Here is a 21,251-nt window from a genome sequence, read left to right as displayed (position 1 = left end):
GACAGTGAGAGTTCTAGTCTGTTAGCTAAGAAGAGGGAGGGAATTCCAAGCCAGAGGGAGGATGTGAGCAAGGGCTAGAGGACGAAACAGATTAAAGGGAGAATGAGTATGTTGGCATTAGAGGAGAGAAATGTGCAGGCTGGATTGTAGCAGATCAGTGAGGTAAGGTAGAAGGGGGAGAGCGGATTGAGAGCCTGGAAAGGAGTTAGATGCAGAAATGGATAAGCAACTGCTGTAAGTTCTTGGGGAGTGGGGAGATGTATGGAACCATGTACAAAGTCATCGTGGGTCAACCCCATGGTCCTACAGCCCTACATGGTCCTACTTTGTCTCACACAGAGGCACAGGGTGCTTGGAGTAACCAAATGCTGACAGCCTCCTGAACACTCCACCTCACTTTCCCTGCAGTGATTCAGGACAGACTGCTCATGCATGAATCTATCACTTGCTACCCTCTGGAACCAGTAAGTGCCTATAGCTGCCCAGCTTCTTTCGGAAACAGGTTCTGTGTGCTCATCCCCCACCTGGTGAGGAACTGTTTCCTCCTGTTGGTTTGAACCCACAATCCTCAAAGTCCCTCATCCTGGTGGGGTCAAATTTGGAGATCAAGCTCACATTTACCCTGTCTGCATCTTCATAGTTATTAATAATAATAATTAATGATAATTATGGTATTTGTTAAGCACTTACTGTCAGTCACTGTACTAAGCTCTGGGGTGGGTATAAGCAAATTGGGTTGGTCACAAACCCTGTCCCACATGGGGCTCACATTCTCAATTCCCATTTTACAGATGAGGTAACTGAGGCACAGAGAAGTGAAGTGACTTGCCCAAGGTCACACAGCAGTCAAGTAGCGGAACCAGGATTAGAACCCAAGACCTTCGGACTCCCAGACCTATGCCTATGCCATGCTGCTGCTGTCACTCCGCAGCTCTCCATATTTAAGAGAAGTAAACCTCTACAACATACATAAGTTGCCTCATAATAATAATTGTTATTATTATCAATAATAATTGTGGTATTTGTTAAGCACCTACTATGTGTTAAGCATCCGGGAGGTACAGATAATCAGGCTGGATACAGTCCCTGTCCCAAATGGGGTTTACAGTCTAGGTAAAAGGGAATAGGATTTAATTCGCCTTTTTTTAGATGAAGAAATTGAGGAACAGAGCACTGAAGTAACTTGCCCAAGCTCACATATCAGGTCAGTGGTGGAGCTGGGATTAGGACCCAAGTCTCCTGTCTCCCAATCCTGTTCTCTTCTAACTACGCCATGGTCCAACCCCCTAATGGTTGCCCTCCTCTGTCCCCTCTCTAGCTCCGCAGAGTCCTCTCTGAGATTGAGAAGCAGCATGGCTTAGTGGAAAGAACACAGGCTTGGGAATCAGAGGACATGGGTTCTAATCCCAGCTCTGCCACTAGTCTGCTATGTGACTTTGGGCAAGCCACTTAACTTCTCTGTGTCTCAATTACCTCATCTGTAAAATGGGGATGAAGACTGTGAGCCCCATGTGGGACAACCTGATTACCTTATATCTACTCCAGCACTTGAACAGTGCTTGGCACATAGTAAATGTTTAACAAATACCATAATAATAATAATAATTCAGTGACCAGACCTATATCCTATAGCGCAGGGATGAGAAGACCCCGATTTACACCTTCGTTTCCTATCCCCTTTCTGCTGGACCCCACAATTGTTCCCCAATTATATTCTAACTATACTGACCCCTCCTCACAGTGTCCTTACCACCTCAGGCCCTCGTCTGGCCCGCCACAGGAGCCTGACTCATTTCAGCTCACCCACCCCACCAGTTGGAGCCCATGTGGCACCAGGTCCCCACTGAGTCATGCCCCAGCTGGCGGAAGTGAGCAGGACTTAGGGAAAACTGACAAGAGTCAAGCAACTACTCAGTGCCACCAGCCCAAGCTGCACTCTCAGCTGCTGTTTGTTCCCCCACCTCCACTCTTAGTACCTACCCTGCAGGGGAAATTCACAGGGAGAACCAGGACTAGACAACCCCTAGCTACTACTTGTACTCTGACAACCAGCATGGGTTCAGGGTGTGGGTTGGGGTCAAGCCTGACCCCAAAGCCCAGGAGAAGGTGGGCCGGCTGGAGATCTGGCAGGTCACTTTCAGGACCTCAGTCCCAGAGGGGCAGCTGTTCTGAGCACCCAATGTGGTCACAGCTTAGGACTAGGTGCCTACTCTGTACAAAGTACTGAGCGCTTGAGAGCAAATAGAAGTGAATGACAATCCTTGTCCTCAAGGAGCTTGCTATATAATGGGAGTGGGGGGAGGATCATATATTGATCAATACCCTTGAGTTGAAAACATGCAAATAGATATAAATCGTAAACCAGTAACAAGTAGATTCAGAGGGAGTGACACAGGTAAGCCAACCGGTAACAAATAACTCCCACTCTCACGTTTGCCAACCGACAGGTGTGATCCAAGTACAGATGTAAACGCCAATCGTTCCTGGACAGCAGAACTAGCCTGAACTGCAGGGACGAGGGAAGTACCTGAATTCCTGGTGAGGCCATGCGGCAAAGATAACTGCTGTGTAGAAGACTGGTTTTAGACATTAATCAGAAGGGAATCGTCCTGCCAGCCAACGGGCCCCAGGTTCCTCCACTCCCTTCCCTTATCTCCCAGGTCAGTCAGAAAAGGGAAGATTCCAATATGTATTTGGCTTTCTGCACACATTTGCCCAGTCACACATACACTCAGATGCTCACAGACACCCTGACATGAATACGCACAGTCTCACAACCACCGACCCAGACCAATATACACCCACAGACACACATACAGGCCTCAGAAAGCTGTCCATTATTAACAGGGAGCAATTAATCAGATAAAGGTTGCCAGAAGCAACCTACACCCTAAACTCTAGGGCCAGGACAAGCTTCCAGGACAGGTGACAGGGTTGGAGTGCTGAAGGGGGAGGACACCCAGTAGTCAATCAATCACATTTATTGAGCACTTACTGTCAGTCGACAATCTAGTTTATCAACTGCTTACTGTGTGCAGAGTACTATACTAAGTGCTTAGGAGAGTACAATATAACAATATGACACATTCCCTGCCCACAACTAGTTTACAGTCTAGAATGGAAGACAGACATTAATATAAATAAATTACGGATATGTACAGAAGAGTTTAGGGGTTGGGTAATGAGATGAATGAAGAGCGCAAGACAGGGAGACGCAGAAGGGAGGGGAAGAAAAGGAAAAGAAGGCTTAGTTAGAGAAAGCCTCTTGGAAGAGATGTGCCTTAAATAAGAGCATGCAAAGGGGCCCTTTGCTCTATTTCCTTTATTACTACGGTTCTTGTTAAGCTTTTACTGTATGCCAAGTACTGTTCTAAGTGCTGGAGTAGATATAAATTAATCAAATTGGACAGTCCCTGTCCCTTATGTGGCTCACCATCTTAACCTCCCTTTTTACAGATAAGGCAACTGAGGCACAGAGAAGTTAAGTGACATCCAAAGTCACAGAGGAGAGAAGTATAGAGGCAGGATTAGAACCCAGGTCCTTCTTATTTCCAGGCCTGTGCTCTATCCACTAGCTAAACTGCTTGGTTAGGGGGAAAGAGAATGGGCCTGGGATCCAGAGGCCTTGGATTCTAATCCCGGCTCCACGACTTGTATGCTGTGTAACCTTGAGCATGTTAATTAATTTCTATGTGCCTTGGTTCCCTCATTTGCAAAATGGGGAATTCAATACCTGTCATCCCTCCTACTTAGACTGTGAGCCCCATATGTAACCTGATTATCTTATATCTTCTCCAGCATTTAATACAGTGCTTGGCATATAGTATATGCTAAGCAAATACCACAATTATTAAAGGGCCTGACTAGATCTAGCCATCAACAATTGGGGATGTGATGATGATGTTGGCATTTGTTAAGTGCTTACTATGTGCAGAGCACTATTCTAAGTGCTGGGGTAGATACTGGGTAGTCAGGTTGTCCCACATGAGGCTCACAGTCTTCATCTCCATTTTACAGACGAGGTAACTGAGGCACAAAGAAGTGAAGTGACTTGCCCACAGTCACCCAGCTGACAAGTGGCAGAGCCTGGATGTGGCATGTCTGAGCCACAGAGGGGGGTTTAAGGGAAGAGATGGCCCATTTGGAAGCCCTGAACACAGCCCGCAGGTTCCAAACCCATGGGATAGACTGCTTTTTGAACCCCAGACTCCTCGAAGATGATTTCCAGACCCTAGCCCTACCACAAGCAATGCTAATCAATAAAGCAGCCAACCCACAAGCCCTCTCTCTTCAGGATGCAGAGTCACCACTCCATATTCAAGCTGGGCAGGGCCATCTGGAAGGTGTGATGAACACTTATCTCTAGCTGGAATCCTTTCCCATTTATATTTCATCTGCAAAATGTCCATGGGCCACCAATCAATCATATTTATCGAGAGCTTACTATGTGCAGAGCACTATACCAAGCACTTGGGAGAATACAAAATAGCAGAGGTGATAGACCCACCAGTGGCAAGCAGGCAAGGCCTCCAAGGTCCAGACTGGAGGGTTGAGACAGCCACAGAGGTTCGAGCCACAACCCACCTTTGTTGGCCACCAGGACTGGCAGAAAGGTCAGACTTGGGCTTATTATTATTACTAATTACTATTAACCATATTTATTGATCACTTACTGTGTGCAAAGCACTGTACTAAGAGCTTGGGAAAATACAATATAACATCAGACACATCCCCTGCCCACAATGAGCTCACAGTCTAGAGGGGGAGACAGATATTAATATAAATAAACCGTAAATACATATATATATATGTACATACACATACACACAGAGCTATGTACAGGCTTTTCAACAAACTGAAAGTCTCCAATGTCACATCCCTCCAATCCATTATTCAGATTCAGTTCCTGGCCCTCAGGACCTGAATGACCCCAGTAGACTGACACTCCTGGGTTATCCATGCAGATGGAGCGAGGCCTGGCTCAGTGTGAGCAGACGTGAAAATGCAGGAGTGCCCCTGCACACGGGGTAGTGCCACAGACCACACACACACACACACACACATAGCCACACACATATAAACTCCCCAAGCCTGCCAAGGAGTCCCCAACTCTGGGCAGGCTAAGGCATTCAATAAATCGATCAGTGGTAATTATTGAGCTCTTTATGTGTGCAGAGCATGTATTAAGCACTTGGGAGAGTACAATAATAAAACAGAGTTAGGAGACAAAATCCCTGCCCACAATGAGCATTCAAAGCCCAAATATCCAGTGAAACATCAGGAAGAGTTACAGGAAAAAGGTTTTAGAAAGCTCCCAAGGCCATGCTGGACCAAGCTCTTCCCAAGCCCCTATCCATGCTCCCACAGTAGATCAACCAACACAAACCCAAAGGGACCTGAAACCTCATCCACACACATGCACACCTGATGAACAGGAGGAGGTGCCGGGGAGGGGATCAGGCACAGAGGGCGGGAAGCTAAGGTCAAGGAAAGACAGCCGTAATACAGGCCGTGTGGGGAAAGAGAGGCTAAACACACTGCCAGCAAAGGGGAATTGCCTAGCAACAGATCCAGACCTGAGTCCTGAGCAAACCTGAGATGGTGGTGTCTCAGGCTAGAGGAGAGAAAGAAAAGAGGGATGTTGGGACCGGCTGGATCCCAGAGGGAACGGGGAGGCAGAAGGGAGTCCACCACTCCAGCCCATCCCCTAACTCACTATTTCCAGAGCTGCCCAGTCACCTCAGTCCACCCTGGAAAGAGGAAGAATGATTGTGCCCCTGGTACAGAATTGTAAATCCAAACTTTTCTGTGGAAAATGATGACTTTCTCCCCCACAACAAATGAGCTCGGTCAGCAACCCATCTGGGATTTATCATGTTTGGCTTCTGTCAGAGACAGATTATGCCTCTGGAAAAATGGGAGGTTCAGGAAACACAGTACACACCACCCTAAGGGGCTCCTCAAGTCCCATTCCACCACCCACAAGGACCCAGGAAGAGAGCCCAGCTGACCCAAGGCAATGACTCTCTTTGTTCCTGGCTCCTTTTGGCTATAACTTCACAGGGCCTCATGCCTGCTCTTGCAGTGGTGGGAGGAGTGGGGTAGCCTGACAGAGTTCAGTCAGCAGTCTATGGCGGAGCTAAATGCTCCTCTAGCTCTAGAGTTAAAACAACTTTGTGTGGGTGAGAGAACACCCTGATACTTTGTGGGCTGAAAACAATACAGAGTATACAACATTGCATTTAGTGATAGAAACGGACCTTCTGGGCAAGAATAATACCCCAGATGCTCTGTATCTAACCTCTGAAGCTAAAACGCTGAAGGGAATGAATACCAAAAACATCGTGAAGGGCAGGCATGGAAAAGAGTTGGTGACAACCAGGGTATGAAAGGGAGGATATGTATGAAAGGGAGGATATGTACCCAAATTAATGGTTAAGTAATAGAGTATTTTGATAGATACTTAAACGCACTGGGGATTGTAAACTCACGACTGCTTAGGAGGTAAGGTGCAGAAGTAATGAATCTAGTTCTGGAGACAGAGGTTTCCTGGGGGCAGGGAATGTGTCTACCAACTCTATTACACTGTACTCTCCCAAGTGTTAAGTACAGTGCTCTGCGCACAGTATGGGCTCAATAAATCCCATCGATTGTTTAAGCATAGAAATCAATTGGGGAAGACCTGTGGAAGGAGATATGATTTCAAGGCTTTGGACATAGGGAGATCTATGGCTTGTCAGATTTGAAGGGGGAGTCATTTCCAGGAAAGGGAAAGGGTGTGGGCAAGAGGCTGGCAACGAACCTGACACAGGGAGACCCAGGGAGTAGTTTCTAGTAGTAGTAGGTTATTTTAGGAAGGAAAAAGTTGATCAAGTGCCTTAAAGCCACTAGTCTGGTATTTCCACCTGATCTGGCAACTACTGGAGGTCGTTGAAAAGTGGAGAGCCGTGACTAAAACAACGCCCTAGAAAAAATGATCTGCACACCAGAGTAAAGTATGAACTAGAGAGGGGTGAGCCTGGAATCTCAGGAAGAATTAGCTTTTAACGCATAGAGTGGCACAGTGGGAAAAGCAAGGGCCTGGGAATTAGAGGACCTGAGTTCTAATTCTATTTCTGCCACTTGCCTGCTGTGTGACCTTGGGCAAGGTGCTTCATGGTGTCTCAGTTTCCTCAACTGTAAAATGGGGATTCAACAACTGTCTTCCCTTCTACTAAGAATATGAGCCCCATATGGGACAGGGGTTGTGTCCAACCTAATTATTTTATATCTACTCCAACACTTAGGGCAGTGCTTGGCATATAGTGAGTTCTTAACAAATACCACAGTTATTATTATTATTACAGAATTTACAGACTTGGTTTACAAACTGCAAGGCATTTCACTGAATATCAGCAGCCAGTGGTAAAGCTTTGGCTCCCAACATTAACCAAAAAGTGGTGATTAGTCCCTCTGTAGAAAACCTCTAGAAAGGCAAACAAATGGGAAGTAGGGAGAGTGACTGGAGAGCAAACAGAAATCTGAGAGAGACCACAGAGAGAACAAAATCATTCTTTGGAACAGGATCACGGTCTCTCTCTCTCACTTTTCATCCAAGGTCAGTTCAGCAAATTCCCCACCCACATCACTCTAAACTTCCATCTCCTACCACTATTTTACTAAGTTTTATTATGCACAAAGAAAGGATTTTCAGTCATACAATCCCTTCTTACTCTTAAGTTTGAATGCAGCATCAATCGGAATGACTAGAAGAACTTTAGATCTATGTTAAGTATACTTCTGATTTCACTCGATGTCAGTTGGATCTGTTAGGCTGATCTGGTTTAAGAGTGTCCAAAGAAATCAGCCCACAGAAAGAGGAAGAGGGGGAGAAGAGGAGGCAAGACTGAGAAAAGGCAGATGAGTGGAGTAGGAAGAGATCCAGATTATACCTTATCCACAAAGCCAAAGCCCAAGAGGGTTTTGAAGAGGAGGGACTTGTCCAGCATACATGTGGTATTATATTAGCAGGTAATTTTTTCAAGTGAACTTGCTATAACTGTATATACAGCAATATTACAGTTATTGAGGAGAATGACAATAATACTGCTAGAGACAGTCATTACAAATTTAAAGTGTAAAATTATACAATTACTTGAGCCCCAGTGCTTCTCTGATTAGAGACCTGCTTTCTCCAGCCTCTGACCCAGAATTATGTGCTCTCTGCCACTGTGGCCATGGAGAGATACCCCTGCACCCCAGGACCCCAAACACACACACACACACACACACACACACACCACACACACACACATATACTCCTGCGGGTCCAGAACCCGAGGTGAAACCCTCACACCAAGCACCAAGAGACTACCAGGGAGGTGACACTCTCCACTAGCTTTGGGAGAAGTGAAAGCTCTGGGAACCTCCCCCGAGCCTTGATTCTGGGTGGAACCTCCCCCGAGCCTTGATTCTGGGTTTCCACCAACCAGTTTGCTGGATGGACTCATATGGCCCCACCTCATCAAACTGACCTCTGCTTGCTTCACAAAAGGAATTGAAATTTAGGGCATGGTGGGTATGTGCATGTGCATTTTCCAGGGGGTGCCAAAGCACTCCTGAAATTAAAAATTCAGGACCAAAACAATTCTTGGGCTCTGTTCTTAATTACTACTGCAGTTAGAAAATTACTAGTTTCACAAGACAACCTTGGCACTCTCTGGTTCAATTAAAGAAGAAAAATAAAAGCCCAAAAATGTTTTCTCTCTCATCTCCAAAAAGAAAATTACTGAATTCAGGTTCAGGAATGGTTGGAACAAGTAAAACATCCACCTTCCAGAAAGCATTTCCATTTTCTTAGATTGAGAGAATATCTATCCCAACACACACACACATACAGGCACACACACATAGGGACAGGCACACACATGGACAGATGGGCACTCCACCCTCAGAAATGGGTTCTGGATGTTCCCTAGGGCTCCAGTGCCCAAAGGACCAGCAGAGGGCTGGAAAAAGCATTCTTCCCCCTTGCAGATGGAAGCATAAATACCATGAGCATTTCAGAAGTCTTTGTCTGCTCCCCAGTACAGGGCCGCCAGACTGCCAATGGGTGAAAAGGAAATGGAATGGTGGAGAGAGAGAAAGAGGATTGTTGACACTTCAGACTGCCATTTTTCAGATGGGAAATATGAATACCGTGCCATAGAGACATTATGCCCTGCGTCACAATGATTAATAGGCCTAATTTTTTCCAATTAGGGAAATAAATGCAACGAGCCAGTAGAATCTGACCAGTCTTAACCGGAATGGCTCACAGAAGCTGAAAACTGGATGGGGAGTTAGTTTGGGCGTTTCACTCTTTCTAGTGCACTTCCAGGAGTCTGACTTCATTTATGTTGTATGAATTAGAAAAGGGGAAGGTCCTTTAAGGCCATCAGGAGAATGCTTCTAAAGTTTGCCCTTCTCAACCCATAAATACAAGTTTTCTCAAAATTATGCAGGCAAATTTTAATCACTAGGTAATCGGAGCATAGCACATGCCCTGTGAATGAAACATTTCAGCATTAAAAGACATAGCTAATGCATTAAAGTGGGAAACCTACTCAAGAGAATGAGGGCAGAATGACAAAGAAAATCACTTTTTTAATATGACAGACAAACCAGCTGAAACACTTCAAAATAAAACAAAACGCAGGCAAAGCTGTGAAGTCAGCAAACAATCTGTCAACTCTAAGCCTGGCAGAAGAGCCCACCAGAAGGACTTAAAAGCATTAAAGACAAAAGTCAACTTATTCCTTTGAACACAAATCAAGACTATTTTGAAGGCACAGCACTCCTGCACAGGAAGCACGGTGGAATAGTCAGTGTTATTTCAGAGAAAGAGAAAGACAAGGACAGAAAGAGGAAGGAAGAAACAAGTTGGGAAGGGATTATGGGAACAGGTCTCTGAATCATTTGCTGTAACGGAGGGTTCTCACGAAAGCTGCTAGCCAAACCCTTCCAACAGCCTCCTGCTGTGGCAGTGTGGGCCTGTGGGAGACAGTTATGTCAGTCAAATGCAAACCACTTTCTGGTTCTAGAATGCACCTTCACAAAGGGCCTGGCCTGATGATTTGCAAGGGTTAGATTAGAGCTCCTGGGTTCTTCCCAATGCAGAAAGACCAGGGGCCCAAGAGGCAGAATACTGCAATGTAAAGAGCACGGGGTTGGGAGTCAGGAGACCTGGGTTCCAGTCTCAATTCTACCACTTGCCTACTGGATGTCCTTGGACAAGTCACTTAATCTATATGTGCCTCAGTTTTATCTCTAAAACTGATAAAATACTGTTCTCCCTTCCTCTTCCTGGGAGCCCCATGTGGAACAGGGTCTGTGTCTAATTTGATTATCACTCACCCTGGACTGTCCAGCAGCACTCTGCTCTGTGGACGTATCCAACTATCCTCTGGATTTCCAACAGTCATTCCTCCACTCTGAGATGAAACCACCAAGGTCCCGAATAAGGAGGATCCAGACTAAATCCCTAACTGTGCGTCGCTCAGACACAATCACAACTCTGACCCGGGAACTAATCTTCTGGGATGAGTGTTTGAGTCCCAGGTCTCGTTGCCAAAAAAAGAAAGAATGGAAGCAAGGAGGAGCCGAGCAGAACCCAATTCTTTCTGAGCCCATACTGTTTAGCACTTCTGGGTGAGAGGGTAGAGTCCGGCAAGGCCAGGTCAACAGCACCCAGTTCAGAACTGAAATCAGCAAACATGGCTTCTGAAAGTAAAGTGGCTGGTTACAAATCCAAAGGAAAGATCATGGGAGGAAATCCTATCCCTTCTGCCTGATCTTGGAGAAATGCACTTGGCCTGCAAGACGGAATTGAAGAAAATAATTTCTTAAAGTAGCAAAATGTCCCACTTATTTGATGCAGTGGCTGTTCGATATCTTGGGCCCAACAAGTCGCATTACACTTGGACTATGGCCCTGAGACTCCACAGGTTGGACTCCCTGATCTGCAAAGCTTGGTTCACTGTTAGAAGAATCAAGCCTAAATAGTCCCCCATGCTAGGGAACTACGGTTAGACTTTCCCCTAGGAAAGGCTTGAGGGGTTGGAAAGACACTGGGGTTAAAAGTTATTATTTACTATGTAGACTACCATTCCCACAGGATGGAATGGATCCATTCTGTGGGAGACGAAACATGGCCTAGTGGTTAGAACATGGGCCTGGGAGTCAGAAGGACCTGGGTTCTCATCACTGCTCCAACACTTGTCCACTGTGTGACCTCGGACACGTCACTTAATTTATCTGTGTCAGTTACCTCACCTGTAAAAAGGAGATTAAGACTGTTAGCCCCATGTGGGACATGGACCATTACCTTGATTAGCTTGTATCCTCCCCTAACGCATAGTACAGTGCCTGGCAAGAGTAAGTGCTTAAATGCCATTAAAAAAAAATCCAGGCATAAAGGCACCCAGAATCCTGGTGTCCAGGAACAGGTCAGCCAGGTGGACTTTGCTAAGACCCAGAAAACATCATCCCCAACATTTTCCTGCTCTCACATCACTAAGGTTGAACCAGACAAATGCATCTGGACCCTGGCATGGGTAGCAATTGGGGTTTTCCTAATTCCCTGGTCAGAGTCAGACTGGTTATAACATTCCTGGGATTTGGCAGAGGATATGTAAACCAAGGACTACAGGGTAGGGGACAGGGAGAGACAGGGAGAAGAAAAGGAAAAGAGGATCCAGACTCAATCTCTATCTGTGCGATCCAATTTTCAAAATCCAGCCATGAAAATCATCCCTGGTCAATGGTCCAAAGCTGGAGAGTGGATGGAGCAGGTTTAGGGGCAATTTTGGCTCAGGAGAGAGGGATAGATTCCCCAAGACCCACAGCTCCCAAAAATGAGGAACACTGGGTATTGCTAGCAGGAAAGTGGGGAAGGAGGGAGAATATTGGGCAATGCAGTCTCGACTTTAGATGAGCTACTGAGCATATGTGAGGAAGTCCTGAGTGCACATGAGAGACGTGTTATTTTGATGTTATTGATGCCTGTCTACCTGTTTTGTTGTCTGTCTTCCCCTTCTAGACTGTGAGTCCGATGTTGGGTAAGGGTTGCCTCGATCTGTTGCCAAACTGTACTTTCCAAGCGCTTAGTACAGTGCTCCGTACACAGTGAGCGCTCAATAAATACAACTGAATGAATGAACGTGGAAATCCACTGATTTGACTTTAGGAGCAGTGCCAATCTTGACAGACCCCCAGGGCTGGAAAACCAGACAGTGGCCTGAAAGGACCTCAGTGACCTCTGTGTTCCTTTCTAATCAGATGGCGGGTCCATGGAGGCCTCTGACCACAGGCGGGCAATGGGGATGGGAAAGAGACAAAACAGACTAATGAAGAGTAGCATATCTGGAGGAGCCAACCAAACCAGGTAACCGTTGACAACGGGGATTTTTACCAGCAACTCGGTGAGTTGGTGCAGCCTATCCCTTCCAAAGCAACATACTTTGGGAGAAGGATGACAGAGAAGGTAGCAGGGCTTCTGGAATCCTGACCCTCCAAGGCAGCCCTCCAAAATCACTTAAGGGGGAGGAAGGTGCCCCTGAGCCCCTGCCACTGCCCAGTCACCTGATTCTGCCTGGAGAGGGATGACTGGGTTGGTGGAGAAGGAGAAGAAAAACAGGTACAGATCATCCCCAAAGGAAGCTGCATGTTCACCTATCCGGTGACTTGCACCACTATAAATCAATGACATTTGAGCACTTACTGCATGCAGAGCACTATACTAAGTACTTAGGAGAGTACAGTATAACAGTTGGGCTTGCTCTTGCCACCTGATTTCTGTCAGATCCAAACTGCTTTCCTTACCCTCCACTTAAGGAAAGCTAAAAACTTGGACTCCTCAGCTCCAGGGGGGCCGGGAAGATCAATGCCACCAGTACCTGTCAACACTAAGGAGGCTGTGCCTTCCCGTCCCAGCACCTGGAGTTATGAACAGTAAACAGGTCCCCGAAAATCCATCCGCAAATGCCCGGGGATAGTGGGAGATAGAGGGATTTCTCCTCCCCATGATCAGAGTTGTCCAGAGAACAGTTCAGGGCCCATGAGAGGCCTCGAAGAGGGCCCAACAACTCATGAGCCTCCCAGTCAGAGAGGAAGGTGAAAGAAGGGTGGAGGAACCTGTGAAGACCCCTTTCCAGACTGAGGGAGCTAAAGCAGACTCAGGCACACACACCCGGAGGCACAAGGGTCCACCACCCGAGGCACTTCTTCATTGGCAGAGGGGCGAGGGCCCCGCCGCTTCTAGGCCATCCCTGCAGCACCAGCTGTAACTGCAGCACACGTGGGTGAGGGGGCGATTGCATTAGTCATGGCAGAGCTATTTCCCCCAGAGAGAACAGGCAGAATGGCCAGGCGAGTGAAGCCACCTGGCTCCCAGCAGCCCTTCCACACAGCCGTGGGGCTAAGCTTCCTTGCCCATCTCGGGAGTTCTGGGTGTAATGAACAAGCTCCCACCCCACCACATTCGTACACCCACCCATCGTACAACCCTAAGGCCATTCTGAGCATCTCCCTGCCAGTCCTCATGCTTGCTCCAGCAGAGCACTCTCTGGGAACACCCCCACCACCTGGACTGGATCCCAGCTGCAGACAAACATCCCAAAGGGGAGTTTTACTGGCTCCCACACAGGACTTCATTCCTGTTGCCCTTCTCGTTGCCCAGGTCAGAGAAGATCCTCCTGGCTACCAGGGGAGAGAAGTACGTTGCTGAGACACAGGAGATGGAGTGGGTACCACCGAGAAGAGGGGATTTAGCATGGAAAAAGGCATTTTGTTCCAGATGAGGTTCTGGAAGATGAAACGAGCCACCCCAGCACCTGCAGGCAGAGGTATCTGCAATCCATGAGCTCAACCAAACAGTCCCAGGGATGTGTAGAGGCCCGAGGGGAGAGGGCCACCCAAGCTGCTGAGATCTCAGGTTACAGCAGACCCAGTGTCCAGTGCAGCCTGGGAGACTGATTTATTTCCAATTGAGATGGAACCACTGGCAGTCATACCTCTTACCCTCGAGACCCCTTTGGGCCCTAGGAGAAACCCACAAAAAGCAGAAACAGGGGTTAAACTCACAGATCCAAACAAGGTTCCCTCCCCAGGGGGAAGAAAGGCACATCCTGTGGGCAGGCCCAATGGTTGGACCCCCGGCAGCAACCACGACCCCCGGCAGCAACCACCCCCAAAGAACCCTGGAGAGCAGCCTGTCAGCCATTTGGCCATAGTTCCAAGGCCTCGGGATGAGGCCACTCTGGCCTGGCTACTCACAAAGAACCAACGGAGGTACCCCTCCTCTCCAGCCACTCATTGCTCGCTCCCTCCTCCGATCCTGATTTTAGCCTTTCACATTTTTTTTTGCTCTCTCCTGGCCTGGCAACAATGACATGGATCTATCCTAGCGGGAGGACCTCACCAGGGTCTTCATTCCACCACCATGCCCTCTCCTACCTCACCTCACTACTCTCCTTCTACCAGATGGCACACTTCACTCCTCCAGTGCTAAGCTTCTCACTGTGCCTCGGTCTCACCTGTCTTGCCACTGTCCCCTGGCCCATGTCCTGCTTCTGGCCCGGAACACCCTCCATCCTCAAATCCAGCAAACAATTACTCTCTCCCCCTTCAAAGCCTTACTGAAGGAACAACTCCTCCAGGAGGCCTTCCCAGACTAGGACCTCCCTTTCTTCTTCTCCCATTCCCTTTTGCATCATGCTGACTTGCTCCCTTTGTTCTTCCCCATCTTAGCCCCATGATACTTACATACATATCTGTAATTTATTTATTTGTATTGACTGACCGTAAGCTCGCTGTGGGCAGGGAATGTGTCTGTTTATTGTTGTAGTGTATTTAATCAAGTGCTTAGTACAGTGCTCTGCACACAAACACTCAATAAATATAATTGAATGAATTAATTGAATGAATGAACGCACGAGAACCCAGAAATGGGAATGATCTCAATCTAGGCCGGCGGGCTAATCAATCTGTCCTCTGCCCAGCGAGTGCATCTGACCCACAGAGGCTCCTTCTGGAGCCGAGCACAACCTTGGAGGCCCATCCCAGCCACTGCACCTCTTGCAGGTGCCAGAGTTCAACTGGATCTCTGATCCAGGTCTCTGATCTCTGATCATGTGGCACATGAGCCTGGACTCCAGACCTCATGCCAGGCTGGGCATCCCAAAACATGGACTCCCGAAACAGCTATAGTCCAGGCAACCCTAGCTTGAAGATGCTTAAAATAGGGTTTCTCAGAGATTTGGCCAAATCTTGGATGGCCAGAATCACTCAGCCGTGACTACTCCGGGCGTTGGGACAAAGAAGCAGTCTCAGGCAGAGCCATCTTTCCCTATAAGAGGACTGTGTGCTCGGGATGTACACTGTGTATTCACTAGGCTGCTGCAAAGCATAATCGTTAAGTGGATAAAGTAAATATACCAGGCATATACTCTAAGGGGATACCGAAGAGAAATGGGTGGATACACCGTGTGCACCAGGCCTGGACACCGGGTGAATCCACTGCACAGGTACCAACTTTTCATTGCGCAAAAAGTGGGTGGGGCTTTTAGGGGAAAAGCAGGCAGGACAGGGCTTGGGAGCAGCAGACAGGTTGGAAGAGCTGTGGGTTCGGAAAGAGTTAACTATTGGTCTCTTCAAATCCAGCCCAGAAGCTCTGGGATTGTGGGGAACCTGGAGTGGGCAAGGAAGCTGAGACTCCAGCCTGAGCTGCTGGGGGAAGTGGGGCTGATCCCAGCACAGCTGGGAAATGAAGGAATTGGGAGGGGGTGGGACAACGGGCCCGAGAAACTGGTACCTACGATACGATGTGAGGGTATCAGCTGGAGCTAGCCCAGATACAAGATCTGTGTAACGTACGGAAACCGGGTGGACTGGGCACATGAACAGAGACGGACTGAAGAGGAGTGGATACAGTGTACCTAAAGAAGAGGGCGGTTACAAGGTGCCGACAGGCGGAGGGGGTGCGGCGGGATAAGGAGGGGGTTTAAGGTACCGACGGGAGCGGGGGGGTGGAGGGAGACAACGTAGATAGCCGGTGCGGGGGTACAACGTACCCACAGTTGCGGGGGAGGGGGGGAAGACACCGTCCGGATCGACAGCGAAGGCTGAAGGGCGACGGGGGGAAGGAGGAGAAGGGAAAGAGAGAGACTGCGGGGTTCACGGCGAACGGACCGACAGCGCGGGGGATAGAGCGGATCCCCCGCGAAGCTGCGGAGCGGCCGGGGGTCGTCCCCCAGAGGGGCCAATGCTGGGACGGACGCCTGCGGCCACGGGATCCAGCCCCTACCCCGGCACAAAGCCCCAAGCTCCGGGGCCAGGAATGAGCGCTCCTTCCCCCTCCCCCTCCCCCCCTCCCAGAGGCCGGGAAGGAACCCGGGACCCCGGGTGGGGAGACGGAGAGCCAGGGGCCCGAGGGGGAGGGGGACGAGGGGGAATGGGAATCCTTTGTCGTCCCCGCCGCGACCCCGCAGGACCGCCCGCCCCGAGCCGAGTCGTGCCCCTTCGTCCCCGCGCCCTCGGCTGCCAGGATCCCACTGGATCGGGCTGACTGTCCCCGAAGGGGCGGAGGCGAGGAGGGGAAATTGGGAGACAAAGCAGAACAACAGACACAACCCGCGGGGCCGCGGAGGGGGGCCGGGGCCGCCGACGGGTAACTCCGGCTCCGGCTCCTAGGGGCGCCACGGCCGCCCCGCTTCTCCCGCTCCGGGGCGGCCCTTGCCCCCAGCCCTGGCCGGGGGAGCCGGGGGAGCCGGGGCGGGGGCTAGCGGGGGCAGGAGGTGGCCGGCGGCGCGGCCGTCCGGTCCCCGGGGCGACACTCACCCACGCCAAACTTCTCGTGCTCCGTGGGGACCCACATGGCTGCGGAGGCGGCAGCCCGTGCTGCCGCGGGCTCCGCAGAGGACGGGGCGGCCGGGGAGTCGGGCTGCGGGGCCGAGCGGTCCGGTCCCCGAGCGGCGGGCGGGCGGAGAGAGGCTGGACTAGCCGCCTCTGCCCGCCCCGCGGTTGCCCCGCCTTCGGCTCCGCCCCCGAGGCAGCGGCGCCCCGCCCCCGGGCTGCCCATTGTTCCTGGCTCCACCCCGGCCGCCGAGCGCTCCGGGAGGAGTAGTTTCTCGAGAAGACTGGTGAGGGGCGGGCCTCTCCCCCATCCCACCCTCTTCTGCCGCCGTCCAATCTGGAGGGGGAAGGGGGCCAAGCTCCGCTCCGGCGCCGCTCGCCCATTGGAGCTGGCATCGGTGCATTTCCCCGGCGTGCTCTCCCCCTGCCCCGCTGCGCCTCCTCCACGCCATGGCTGCTGCCGCCTCCGAGGCCCCGGGCGCCGAGACCCGGGCGGGCGCCGGCCAGTCCTTCCCGCCGGGAGCCGGTGAGTGTTGGGCCTGGGGCGGGTGGGGGCGGCGGCGCCGGAACGAGGCCGAGGACGTGGCCCGGCCCGGCCCGGCCCGGCCCCCCATACCCGGCCAGCGGCGCCTTTCACCGGAGATCCGGTCCCAGCGCGACCACCCCGGGGCTTTGTCTTCAGGCCGGGCCCGGGGTCCGAGGCGGCCGAAGCCCAGAGCCAAAGAACTCCGGGTGGCACCGTAGCGCGCTTCAGTCCGGTGCAGACGCCTGACCTGTCCCCGGACTCGGTGGGGGAGGTCCGGGGCCAGGCGCCCGAGCAGCGCGGCCCGATGGAGGGGACATGTACCCGGGAGCTGTGAGACCCGCCCGGGTTGGTATCCCGGCTTAGCCGCTAGCCCGGCACATAATAATAATGATGATGGTGGTATTTGTTAAGCGCTTACTATGTATAAAGCACTGTTCTAAGCGCTGGGGGGAATACAAAGTGATCAGGTTATCCCACGTGGGGTCCACAGTTTTAATCCCCATTTTACAGATGAGGTAACGGGCACAGAGAAGTTAAGTGACTTGCCCAAAGTCACACAGCCGGCAAGCGGCGGAGACGGGATTAGAACCCATGACCTATGACTCCCAAGCCCGGGCTCTTAACACTGATCCACGTTGGCACATGGCGTCCTGTCTCCTCTCCCAGCTTCTGGCCATATTTCACTCTGCTGCCCGGATCATTTTTCTACAAAAACGTTCAGGACACATTCCCCACTTCTCAAGAGATTTCCAGGGGTTGCCCACCCACCTCCGCATCAAACAGAAATTCCTCACCCTTGGCTTTAAAGAACTCGATCACCTTGCCCCCTCCCACCTCACCTGGCTAGTCTCTTCCTACAACCCAACCCGCACACTCCACTCTTTTAAAGCTAATCTTCCCACTGTACCCCCATATCATCTATCTCCCCGAAGACGTCTCGCCCACGTCCTGCCTCTGCCCTGGAACGGCCTCCCTCCTCATATCCGACAGTCAGATGCTCTCCCCCACTCTTCAAAGCCTTATTGAAGGCACATCTCCTCCAAGATGCCTTCCCTGACTAAGCCCTCATTTCCTCTTCTCCTGCTCACTTCTGCACCGGCCTGATTTGCTCCCTTTTCATCCCCTCTACCAGCCCCGCAGCACTTATGTGTGTATCTGTAATTTTTATTAACGTTCTTCATTCATTCAGTCATATTTATTGAGCGCTGTGTGCAGAGCACTGTTCTAAGCGCTTGAGAAAGTACAATATAGCAATAAAGAGAGAAAATCCCTGCCCACAACAGGCTCACAGTCTAGGGGAGGGTAGAGAGGGTGCTCTGCACACAGTAAGCACTCAAAGAATAGAATTGACTGACTGGCCTCAGACAAGTCATCTACATTTTCTTTCTTTTTTTTTCATGGTATTGGTTAAGGTCTTATTCTGTGCTGGCCACTGTATTAAACACTGATAGGGCAAAACTAATCAGATTGGACACTATTCATGTCCCACATGGGGCTTACAGTCTTCATCCCCATTTTCCAGGTGAGGGAACAGAGGCCCAGAGAAGTAATTGACTTCTCCGAAGTCACCTCAGCCCTTAGAATGGTGCTTGGCACATACTGAGTGCTTGGCACATACTAATCGCTTAACAAATACCATCATTATTCAGTGCTTAGAACAATGCTTGGCACATAGTAAGTGCTTAACAAATACCATCACCATCATCATCATACAGATAAGTGAGATGTGGAGAATTGGGGTGAGAACACAGGTCTTTCTGACTCTTGGGCCTGTGCTCTATCCACTAGGCTGCACTGCTACTTCATATCCGACAGACTATTACTCTTCCTATCTTCAAAATCTCATTAAAATTACATCTCTTCCAAGAGCCCTTCCCTAAGCCTTCATTATCTCTCTTTGCTCTCCCTACTGCATCGCTGATGCCCTTGGGTCCCTAACCCTTAAACACTTGGATTTTCATCCCTTCCCTGCAGCACTTATGTACACATCCATCTGTAATTATATTTAATGCCTCTCTCCCCCTAAAGTTTGTAAGCTTGTTCTGGGCAGGGATGATATCTACCAAAACTATTATCTTGCACTCTCCCAAATGCTTAGTGTAGTGCTCTGCACGTAGTAAGCACTCAAATGCCACTGACTGGGGATTAAATAAATACTGTTTTCTCACCTATTTAGTTTGTGAGCCTCATGTGGAACAGGGACTGGGGCAACCTGATTATCTTGTATTTACCCCAGTAAGTGCTTGACTACCACAATTATTTTTGTTAAATTAAGAGGAGGGTATGATGGAACTCTTCAGTTCATTGTCATATTTATTGAGCACTGTACATACCATTATTATTACTAAGAACATGGGAGAGTACAGCATAACAGTAAATGGTCACATTCCATGACCACAAAGAGTTTACAGTCTAGAGGTGGAGACAGATATTAATTACAAATAAATAAATTACAGATCTGTACATGAGTGCTGTGAGTCTGGGAGGGGGGATCAATAAAGGGAACAACTCAGGGCAACATAGAAGGGAGTGGGAGAAGAGGAAGGGATGGCCTAGTCATGGTTGTCACTGTCTACCATCCCCTTCTCCTCAACACATTATCCAACCTTGGCTACACTGACTCTGTCCTCTCCTGGTTCTCCTCTTATCTCTCTGGCTGTTCATTCTCAGTCTCCTTTGTGACTCCCCCTCCCCCTCCATCGCCTAACTGTAGGGGTCCTCAAGGATCAGTTCTTGGTCCCCTTTTATTCTCCATCTATACTCATTCCCATGGTGAACTCATTCACTCCCACGATTTCAACTGTCATCTGTATGTGGTCGACACCCAAATCTATATCTCCTCCCCTGTTCTCTCTCCCTTCCTCCAGGCTCGCATCTCCTCCTGCCTTCAGGACATCTCCACCTGGATGTCCTCCCGCCACCTAAAAGTCAGCATGTCCAAGACTGAGATCCTTATCTTCCCTCCCAAACCCTGCCCTGTCTGACTTTCCCGTCACTCTGGAGGGCACTACCATCCTTCCCATTACACAGACCCACACCCTTGGTGTCATCCTGGGACTCTGCACTCTCATTCACCCCACATATCCAATCAGTCACCAAAACCTGCCGGTCTCACCCTCGGAACATCGCCAAGATCCGCCCTGTCCTCTCCATCCAAACTGCTACCACATTAGTACAATCACTCATCATATCCTGACTGGATTACTGCATCAACATTCTTTCTGATCTCCTAGCCTCCTGTCTCTCTCCATTTCAGTCTATACTTCCCTCTGCTGCCCAGATTATCTTTCTAAAGAAATGCTCTGGGCACCCCCTTCTCAAAAATCTCCAGTGGTTGCCTATCAACCTTCGTATAAAGCAAAAACTCCTCACTATTAGCTTCAAAGCTCTCCATCACCTTGCTCTTTCCTACTTCACCTCCCTTCTCTCCTTCTAAAGCCCAACCCCTATACTTCGCTTCTCTGGAGCTAACCTTCTCACTGTACCTCATTCTCGCCTGTCCTGCTGTCGACCCTTGGCCCTCTGGCCTGGAATGCCTGGAATGCCTTCCCTCTTCAAATCCACCAACCTAGCACACTTCCCCCCTTCAAAGCCCTACTGAAGGCTCACCTCCTCCAGGCAGTCTTCCTGGACTAAACCCACCTTTTCCTCTGTTCCCCTCCCCTCCCCATCGCCCCAACTCCCTCCTCTGTTCTACCCCACTCCCTGCCCCACAGCACTTATGTATATATGCACATATTTCTAATTCTATTTATATTAATGATGTGTATATAGCTATAATTCTATTTATTTATATTGATACTATTGGTACCTGTTTACTAGTTTTGGTATTCATTCAATTCATTCAGTCACATTT

At 49.8% G+C, this 21,251-nt stretch overlaps 2 protein-coding genes across 3 annotated transcripts in view; one reads left to right on the top strand and one right to left on the bottom strand.

Annotated features, from left to right (window-relative positions):
- Nucleotides 1-16,985, bottom strand: part of DOCK4 (dedicator of cytokinesis 4) — a 348,354-nt gene extending 331,369 nt beyond the window's left edge. Inside the window, 1 exon segment of the mRNA XM_029072864.2 lies at nt 16,855-16,985. Within this exon segment, the coding sequence (XP_028928697.1) occupies nt 16,855-16,891 (37 nt within the window). The 5' untranslated portion in view covers nt 16,892-16,985.
- Nucleotides 16,986-17,204: 219 nt separating this feature from the next.
- Nucleotides 17,205-21,251, top strand: part of ZNF277 (zinc finger protein 277) — a 101,810-nt gene continuing 97,763 nt past the window's right edge. Inside the window, exon 1 of one of the 2 annotated variants that reach the window (XM_039913343.1) lies at nt 17,205-17,395. In XM_039913343.1, coding sequence (XP_039769277.1) covers nt 17,320-17,395 — 76 coding nt within the window. In that variant the 5' untranslated portion in view covers nt 17,205-17,319. The remainder of the gene's footprint in view (nt 17,396-21,251) is intronic. The other variant, XM_029074235.2, reaches the window with a different exon arrangement.

This window comes from Ornithorhynchus anatinus, chromosome 10 (assembly GCF_004115215.2).
Source record: "Ornithorhynchus anatinus isolate Pmale09 chromosome 10, mOrnAna1.pri.v4, whole genome shotgun sequence".
NCBI classification, from domain to species: Eukaryota; Metazoa; Chordata; class Mammalia; order Monotremata; family Ornithorhynchidae; genus Ornithorhynchus; species Ornithorhynchus anatinus.
Note: the sequence above shows the minus strand (reverse complement) of the source record. Positions and strands in the feature narration are given on the sequence as shown.